At 36.0% G+C, this 9,831-nt stretch overlaps 1 protein-coding gene across 2 annotated transcripts; it reads left to right on the forward strand.

Annotated features, from left to right (window-relative positions):
- The first annotated feature begins 530 nt into the window (after positions 1–530).
- LOC18105244 (auxin response factor 18) lies at positions 531–5,241 on the forward strand. Of its 2 annotated transcripts, none has more exons than XM_024585108.2 (14): positions 531–1,311; positions 1,710–1,819; positions 1,952–2,047; positions 2,147–2,203; positions 2,297–2,449; positions 2,546–2,630; positions 2,757–2,847; positions 2,931–3,095; positions 3,192–3,305; positions 3,389–3,461; positions 3,552–3,699; positions 3,786–4,411; positions 4,496–4,683; positions 4,778–5,241. In XM_024585108.2, exons 1-14 carry the CDS (start codon positions 1,293–1,295, stop codon positions 4,923–4,925), a joined length of 2,073 nt encoding a protein of 690 aa, XP_024440876.1. In that variant the 5' UTR covers positions 531–1,292; the 3' UTR covers positions 4,926–5,241. The 2 variants fall into 2 exon arrangements, with proteins under 2 accessions (XP_024440876.1, XP_006375372.1); XM_006375310.3 differs by having other exon boundaries at positions 1,713–1,819.
- The last annotated feature ends 4,590 nt before the right edge of the window (positions 5,242–9,831 follow it).

Genomic DNA, 9,831 nt, shown 5'->3' on the forward strand with positions numbered 1-9,831 from the left:
AATTAACTTAATTAAAAAGTTGGCACGCATGATCTACGTGATCTATAATTAAGTTTAATGATTAATTAACTCTTAATTAAGTTATAAATCTATAAATTTCATCAATATCATGAACCTTTCTTGCATTTCTTCACCGTGTCCTTCTATCAATGTTCATAAATATTTTTATCATTTTTTCTTTAAATTAATGTTGCATTGAAAAAGGTTAATGTTCATTGTCAATTATTTTTTAAATCAACATCATTTCAATGCATAAATACATGCACACTAGATATAAATTATTAATTTTTTTAATTTATAATACCATCATATTAAAATCATTAAATTATATTAAAAAATTATTAATTTTGTATTTTTTTCAAAATAAATATATTCTTAAAACAATCGGAATCATGTGGAAACACAGTTCAGAACAATCACTAATCCACAATCTCTTATAATGATGGTAAAATAAAAGGTCTAGCAACTAGCATCAGTAATTAGGATCCCTCACCAATGCCTTCTCATTTTTTGTGCCGATGGCGGAAGTAGTACGGTCTATATACTCCATAGATCAGTGACTAGCTAGTGGCTATTCATGCAGCAGTAATCGGCAATTGGTGAGAAGGAAAAGGAAAAAGAAAAAGAAAAAGAAAAAAAAATCAGAAACAAGGTGTAAGCTAAGCTAAAAGGACTAAAGAGGCAGAAAAGGACTAGAGAGTAGAAAGAGAAAGAAGAGAGTGGAGGAAACTAGAGTGAGTAACTGGGGAGGGGGAGAGAGAGAGAGAGAGAGAGAGAGACCAGAATGAGATTACGACCATGATCAGCAGGAGAGAGCTAATCTAGTTTGAGGGGATTTGGTAAAAATATTGGTAACTTCGACTCAAATTCCTTGGATAGATAGATAGATAGAGAGATCACAACAAGAAGTCATCATCATCAGCCGCAGCAGCAGCAAAACACTCCCCTCTCTCTTTTTGTGTGTTGTAAAAATTACAGCGTTTTTTGTGTGGATGCGAGGTCAAAAACAGAAGCAGTTTTGTAACTGAAACAGAGAGAGAGAGAGAGAGAGAGACTGAGCCACTCCCCACTGCTTACTTCCTATATAATTATGAAAGAAAAATGAAATCTTGCATAACCGTCATGCCTGCTTAGACTTTGCTCATTTAATGGGGTAGTTCTTTACTGCCTGAAAGCCCTTTTCTTTCCTTCTCTCGTTCAGCTTCGATCTTATTAGTGGATTCTCTCTCTTTCTTAACTCCGTTGTTTTCTCTCGGCTTCTCTTGCACGACCTTGCTTGCCTGGCTGTTTTGATGGCTCATGCTGAAAGAGGTGAGTGGGGATGGGTATCTTTTGTTAATTTGGTGACCAAGAAAATGAATGGGCTTTGTCTAGTTGCTGAGAATGGAGAAGAAAGGAAAAGTAATGGGGCTTTGAGATGTACTACCAGTTAATTTTTCTTGTGCATTCTACCAAAAAAAATAAAAATTGGTGTACAAAAGATTGAAGATTTTGATCCCACTTGAGTTGGTATTATTAATATTTGCTGAAGCGGATGTTTTTGCTTTGAAAATACTATAATGGTGCCAAATTTATGTTTCTTAAATTGTTGTTCACTCTTCTTTTCTCGGGTTTTCTCAGCAACCAGACAGTTTTAGACCCACTTAAAAGTTATCTTCAAATCTCTTGTTATTTCGTGTTTTAATTTGGCTGGCTTTTGACGGGTGTAGCAGGTGATGATCTGTATTCAGAGCTATGGAAGGCATGTGCAGGGCCATTGGTGGATGTCCCGAAGGCTGGAGAGAGAGTTTTTTACTTTCCTCAAGGTCACATGGAACAAGTATGTAGCTTTTGATTTACTTTTCCCGGAAATATTTTAACTTCATTTCTCTGCTTTCATTGTTTTAAAACTCTTAGATCGAAATCTGAGCCTCCACCTATATTGTTTTTGGTTTATGGATTGTTTATGCAGTTAGAAGCATCAACAAATCAAGAACTGAACCAGCAAATCCCACGGTTTAATCTTCCTCCTAAGATCCTTTGTCGTGTTGTAAACATTCAACTTCTGGTAGTTCTAATTCTGGTGCTCTTATTTCATTTTTATGTTTTCCTTGCAAGGCTTTCTATTATTTTGTCTTATTAATGTTTGGTTTCTTTAAATTTCTAGGCTGAACAGGACACGGATGAGGTTTATGCTCAGATTACTCTGCACCCAGAAGTAGATGTGAGTAAATGTTCTCCTTTTTGGTTTTATTTTTTCGGTTTGTTGCTGAATCAATCTGTCTTATTTTACATTCTTTGTTCAATTCAATTTCAGCAAACCAGACCTACAAGTCCAGACCCTTGTCCACCCGAGCCGGCAAAGCAAACAGTTCATTCCTTTTGCAAAATTCTAACAGCTTCTGATACTAGCACCCATGGAGGTTTCTCTGTTCTCCGAAAGCATGCAACTGAATGCTTGCCTCCTTTGGTGATAACTCTAACTTAAATGGTTTTTAGATGTATTGATGGATGTTCATTGGAAATTTTGTAATTAATCACCACTACCACCGTTTCTTTTCATCAGGACATGAGCCAAGCAACGCCTACTCAGGAACTGGCTGCCAGAGATCTTCATGGCTATGAGTGGCGGTTCAAGCATATATTTAGAGGTAAATGTTCCATATCAATTTTGCTTTGTGCAATATTGCTATTTTCTAGCTTACTGAAATGGGTAACACATTAAGAAACTGGAGTTAATTTAGACTTGTTTTTATTTTTTTTTCTTATATAACTAGGTCAACCACGGAGGCATTTGCTTACAACAGGATGGAGCACATTTGTCACTTCCAAAAGACTGGTTGCAGGAGATTCTTTTGTGTTTCTTAGGTAGTTGGACCCAAATGATCTGATTTATTGTTCAAATTCAGGTCTCCATTTCTGCTTACAATTATATCGTATATGATGTTTAGAGGTGATAATGGGGAATTGCGAGTTGGGCTTCGGCGTGTTGCTCGTCAGCAATGCTCCATTCCGTCATCTGTGATATCCAGCCAAAGCATGCATTTAGGAGTGCTTGCGACTGCCTCTCATGCTGTTTTGACACACACTCTCTTTGTTGTGTACTACAAGCCAAGGTTTGATCATTGCCTTCACTACTGTAAAGCCACGTGCTTGTTAAGTGGTCATCTGATCCTGTTTATCTTCAATTTACTTTCTGTGCTCTTCTGCAGGACGAACCAGTATATCATTGGGCTGAACAAATATCTGGAGGCTGTTAAGAATGGATTTTCTGTTGGTATGCGCTTCAAGATGAGATTTGAGGGAGAGGATACTCCTGAGAGAAGGTATCTCTGCCATATATTTTTGGCTACTGGTTTCATGGTTGTTTTAAGATGATAATTAATTCTTGTGGAAACTGTTTGATCAGGTTCACAGGCACCATAGTTGGAGTTGGAGATATTTCTCCAGAGTGGTCTGGTTCTATATGGCGGTCGTTGAAGGTAGATTACAGTTTTAGAATTCGTATGTGAATGCTGACATATCCAGTGTCTTGTTTTTGATACTTGTTTCCCTTTTATTTTCCTATACAGATTCAATGGGATGAACCAGCAACAATTCAAAGGCCAGAGAGAGTTTCTCCATGGGACATAGAGCCTTTTGCAGCTCCTGCTTCCCCAAATCTTACTCAACAGGTGGTGAAGAGCAAAAGGCCCCGATCCGTGGATATTCCTACATCTGGTATGTGGAATAATTGTCTTGGTTTCTCTATTTGTTATTTTTCTCCATATTTTTTTTTGAAACTTTATGCACTAATTGGAGTGTAGAGATTACAACAAATCCAGCTGCTTCAGCTTTCTGGTACCATGGACCAACCCAATCTCGTGAGTTAGTCCAACGAGGGAGTATTACTGAAGTCCAAAGCTCTGAAAGCCATGTCTGGTCTATGAGGCAGAAGGAAATTGATAGCAATCTCAATAATAACGGTAGCTGTAACTCAAGGGCACGACCAGAAGGAATCTGGCCTTCTTCATCTCACATGAACGTCTCTCTCAACTTTTTTCCAGATTCAGCAGCGGACAACAAATGTGCTAAAACACAGTCTATTATCTCTGGTTTTGCCTCTTCTATATCAAGGCAAAGCAATGGCCTGATAAATGAGCAGGTGGAGAGGGGGAGAAAGTTCGAGAACTCTGTAGGTTGCCGGTTGTTTGGAATTGATCTGACAAGTAACTCTGGCATTGCTGCTGTTCCAGAGAAGGAACCTGCATATCCAATTGTTGATTATAATGGAACCCAAGGACTTGTTCCAGCTTCAAGTGAGGCTGAGAAGGCTCAAACCATGGATGTTTCAATGTCCTCAAAAGAACAGAAGCAAGTTGTACCAGACACATTGGCAAAGGAGTCACAAAGCAAGCAAGGCTCCACAACCTCCACGAGAACTCGTACCAAGGTAAAATTTGAAGTTATGTCCTCTATGGCTCTTCCCTTTCTGTCTGAGCTTGTGATGAATAAAATTTTGTTTCATTTTGAGAAGGTGCAAATGCAAGGGGTTGCTGTTGGCCGCGCTCTTGATTTAACTGTGTTGAAGGGGTACAAGGATCTTATAAATGAGCTGGAGAAAATGTTCGAAACTGGAGGAGAACTTTCCACGCGTGAAAAATGGGCTGTTGTGTTTACAGATAATGAGGGCGATATGATGCTTGTGGGCGATGATCCATGGCCGTAAGTGATTTAGAAATTCATCTATTATCACTTGATTACCTCCTTTCCATTAAAACTGTAACTGGATTATTTAAATATATTTTATTAATTGCAGTGAGTTCTGTAAGATGGTGAAGAAGATATTCATATATTCAAGTGAGGAAGTAAAGAAGATGAGCACACGATGCAAGCTTCCTGCATCTTCTTTTGAGGGTGAAGGGACTGTTGTAAGCATGGAGTCGGAGCACAAGTCTGATGCATGAAATTCAGAAATCCTTTTGCTTTATACAGAGTTTTATTTTATTTTTGTTTTATTTAGTTTGGGTAAAAATGGAGGAAGCGTGGTGCCTAAGTTTGCTCAGTTTTTTTGGGAGCTTGCACTTGTTTGCCTAAGGAGTGAAGGAGGAAAGTATTTTGGTCTCTAGGTAGCTGTAGTAGGGATTTCGTGTTTTTTGTTAAAGGTCAAATTAAGTCAGGGTTAGAACTGGGATTTGCGTATACCTTGATTCTGGGTTGGCGAGGACTTTAATTAATCAGCCTGTAAAATTATATGTATGCGTGCTTGTGTTTTGGCTGGCAGTTGGTTCTTGGTTTCTTGCCAGTGGAAGCTGTGAGTTGTTGCTTTCACTATTTAACATTTTGTGTGCCTGCCTCAGGGAAAGCCAACAGAGAAGATGCCCTCATTTTCTTTCCTTGAACTCCCTTTATCTGATTTTAATTTCTGGGACCATTACATTACAAGGTGTACGAGGTCCCAGGGTGTTCAGAGCAGTCAATAAGTTTTCAGGGTGTGATAATTGTCCTTGCAGAGAGGACCTTTCTTTGACAAGGACTCTTCTCTTGAGAATCCTGATTAATATCATATCTGATCCTAGAAACTTTTTATATGAAATCTGCTTTGAGAACTGGATGATAGTTTACGCATGGTCTGGCTCTCGGATTGGGTGGAAAGCCCTTTTCGCCTTTTTATCTATCATGGCAATGGTAATTGCTCTCGGGTCTCAGCTAGTTGGGCTGTTAATTACTGCTTGTAATTTGTAAAAATGGGGGCTTTCCAATTTTCGTAGTTTAGTCGGTCAAGAGTCTTCCGCTCCCAAGTCAATGTTCATCTTTCAGGTGCCAGTATACATTTTCCGAGATGGTTTGGAAAATGTCCTTGCCATGGTGATTTTCACATTGCCAGAACCATAATAGGAGAAACCGGGTTGGCGTGTTTTTTTTGCCTTTAGTTTGTCGTATACGGGGAGGCAAGATTTGTTCCCGTGGAGATTATAATTATTACAATATTTACTGTATTATAAACAAAAAGAGAGAGTCTTTTACCTAACGGTTGCATCTTATGCTGATCCATTCTCAGGATTGCTATGGTTCAACGGAGCCTGTTCTTCGAGACTTTAGAGCATTTATATCCATTTTAGCTAGCTAGTTAAAGGTCGCTATCACATTCATGCTCTCTGAAACAGAGTCATTAATATTATCTTATCAAACCAATCCCAGAACAAGATTGACCACCAGTGTGAAATCAAACTCTCAAAACAATGTTGAGAATAAAAATTGACCACCAACAATATTAAAAAACCAACTTTGAATCATACCAATCCCAGAAATTGATGAAACAGACAAGATTTTGATTGCAAAGTGTATGATCACATGCCCAATAAACACAAACAAATCATTAAATCAGCAGTTTTAACTGTCAAGATCTAAACTTTAACAAAGAGACAAGCTTTCTCTGCCAAACACCATGCCAGGCTTCCACTACATGGCTCCTCACTAACTCAAGAGCTTAAAACATATCAACCTTTATTTCCAAAATTCAATTCATAACAAAAAATTAGAAGCCAAAAAAGTTGGCATTTACTGGATTGGCCTAGGTAAATATTCTGACAACTCCTTAAAAAATTCACCCTCATTTCCAAGATTCAATTCAAAACCAGAAATCAGAAGCTCGATTCAAAACTAAAATTCAATTCAGAACTTGAATCCAAAAGGTTGCCTCTGGTTTTGGATAGGTCTGAGAAGATTTTTTCCATGTAACTTTTGTTTTTTAAGAAACCTGAGAAGACCAAAAACCATCTTTTATTGTAGATGATCATCCACTATCAGATATATAGCCTTAGAATTTTGTAATGTTTAAGTTCGTTGGGCCTGACATATTCTCCAGACGCATGTTAGCTTGGGTTTGACTGACTGTCAAATCCAAATACTTTGGGTCATGCATGCTCGCCATACCCAAGTTACCTTGGGCTTGATTGACTGTCAAGTCTAAATTTTTTGAGTCTAACATGTTCGTTAGATCAATTTTATTTAAGATAAATTTTATTTATAAAAATCTTAACCAAAAAGCTAACTCATCAATAGTTACTTAACTATTTTTTTTATATATTTCATCCTCATATTATGTTGGCATAGTTCTAAACCTCATAATTTATTTGGTTTTACGAAATGTCCTGACATTAAATTAGCTCCTTATAAATTGCTTGTTATAGGGATCAAATTTAAGACTTTAAAAAATCTAGTCTTTTCTTTTCTTCTTTACTGTTTACGGGGCGCAAAAAACTATAGTTTAATACTTGAAGTTTTTTTTTTCCATTCCTAGGCCTTATGTTTTGAGAATTTCATGTTGCAGTCTCAAACTTCATTTATTTCATGTTTTGGTCCCTAAATTCGAGGGGAGAGAAAGAGTTGTCAGAAAAAATGAGAGTAAAGAGAAAGTATTTAGTTGACTATATTCCAACTATCAAAAGAGCCAATCTTGGAGTCAACATATTTGTCTGGGAGAGAAAGAGTTAATTGAGGTGGTGTTTTCTTTTGAACATGTAAAAAAAAAAAAAAAATCGATACCCATACATTGTTTTTTATTTGGTTGGATTTTCTTAATTGATTATAGGTTTTTTTTGGGCTTGAAATGGGTTTGTTGGAGTTTCTAGGATGTTTTTAAAGTATTTTTCAGGTGACAAAGTCTCGAAACTCGAATATTAATTTTCCAACCCTCAAAGGTGGCTTGAAAATCAACAACAAGAAGAGGTGTTGTTTGTTTAGACAAGTGACATGTCATTTTCTATATATATAAAAAATTAAAGGCGGATGCATTGAGAAAAAACCAGGCCTATGCATGCATGGGCTTTTTTCTTAGGCCGCATGCATGTTTTTTTTCTTAGATATCCATTTTTTTTATTTTTTATTTTTAAAATACCTCTTTAAATCAATTTATTAAAATAATATTTAAGTGATTATTCAATTATTTTTTAGAAGATTAAGGCTTTTTGTGATGATATTATTGATTGTTTTATGGATAATTATGTATTAGTCAATTATGGTTTTTTTTTAAATAATTTTCTCATTAACATTGAATGAGAATCAAATATCTATTTTTTTTATTATAAGTTTTTATATAATTTATTATTCTTATATTTCTTATATAGGTGCATGAAAATGACTAATTCATGATTTTTTTTTAATTGAAGCTTGTTTTCATAATTGTAATAAAATTTTACTTAAAAAAAAGGCTTTTCATAATAAAACATGTTTTGTCATAGTAAAAAAGAAACAAACGAATAAGAGAATAAGGTTTTTTAATTTAAAATATATATTTTTCCTTTTTAGTTCAAACCATTATGTTTTTTGTAAATACTTTTTTTCTTATTGTTTTTACTTTTTGTTCAATAAACTATGCTGCTAATAGATAAACAATTTTACTGTCAGATTAAAAAGATTGCATGAATTAGAAAAGATAATTTAAAAAAAAACATATTTTCCCTTGTTTTTCTTTTTTTTGTATAAGCTTATTTTTATTACTGTATAATTAAATAGAAAATAGGTTCCATAAAAAATTGTCGGCAGCATTTAATGGAAACATCGCTAGCTTATTCTAAAAGAAGTAGTTGAAGTGGAGAAGTAGGACGGGATTGAGGTTTAAAAAGTTGTAAAATCTGCTCGACAATGACATGGGAAGATTTGGGGGCAGTTTTTCTCCGTTTGAAAAGGAAAAATTCCCGGAAAAAATAGTTAAAAATAAATAAAAATCTGGTTGAAATGATCAGTCAGAGACCACACAAGAATTTTGTTATTTTTGGATGGGAACTAAAAGGATTATTTAATCCAAGTGGAAAGGGGATCTCCTGATCATCTTTTCATGGCGTGCCGCACGTTGTTGCAGCCTCTGCTCCGTTCATCTAATTAACCATGAAGGAGAACGGTAGAGTCAGCCAGGGTTTGCGTCCAGTTTCTAGACAAGTCGTGGTTGAGCTATTAAGAGTTTTAATTTCACAAACATGATCTCTGTACAGATATTACCTCTATTGTTCCCAAGAATGTGAGAATATCCAAACCCAAATTCATATTTGATACCAAATGATTTCCAAAAGGAATTTTGAAAAGATTTCTCCAAACAGTTTTAGTGTTTTTAGTTCTTAATCACTCTACCACTTAAATCCTACGAGTGTTGTTTTTCTCACGATCAGTTCCCCGTTTTTACCCAGAAAGACAGAAAGAAAGAAAGAAATGGCTGTAACTGGATATTTTGTGTTTTTCGCAGCTGTGTATCTCGTTTCAGGCCATTACCAATGGCTCTGCTGAAAGGTGAAAGGCCCACTGTCACCATAACTCCATCCAGCATCAAAGATGATTCTCTCTATGCAATTTCGTTCTTTCTGTTTGCATTTTTGCAGGAGACATGAACATTAGTTAACTCTCTCTCTCTGTTTTTTTTCTTTCTATTTCAGAAAATTATAAATGCATGCACCCAGATCTTTTGTTTTTTTTTTTTTTTAATTTGCAGCAACTTGAATACTTATATGATTGCCAATTGTCATTTACTTGTCTGTCTATGGTTATCAAATGCCAGTCACTCCTTGAACAGGCTCGTGATTGATCTTGTTCCCCAGTAAGTGGCGTGGCTGGCCCAAAGAGACTGGTCTTGAATGCCATCACTAATAATTTAAATAGCTCATCGAGGAGATTTGTTCTTACAGCATAACCATTATGAGAATCATTCCTAGCTAGATATGTTGTTGGGTGGGAGGCCTGCAATATAATACACTTGCAAGAATATTATGTTGTTCATCGAAGGTATCCGAACACTTTGAATGGCAAGAGATCCTATCTTCCAAGATGATACACTGTGCAACATGTGAAGGATTAAATCGACTGTGTCAAATACACTAATCA

Source organism: Populus trichocarpa, chromosome 14 (assembly GCF_000002775.5).
Source record: "Populus trichocarpa isolate Nisqually-1 chromosome 14, P.trichocarpa_v4.1, whole genome shotgun sequence".
In the NCBI taxonomy this organism is placed as follows: domain Eukaryota; kingdom Viridiplantae; phylum Streptophyta; class Magnoliopsida; order Malpighiales; family Salicaceae; genus Populus; species Populus trichocarpa.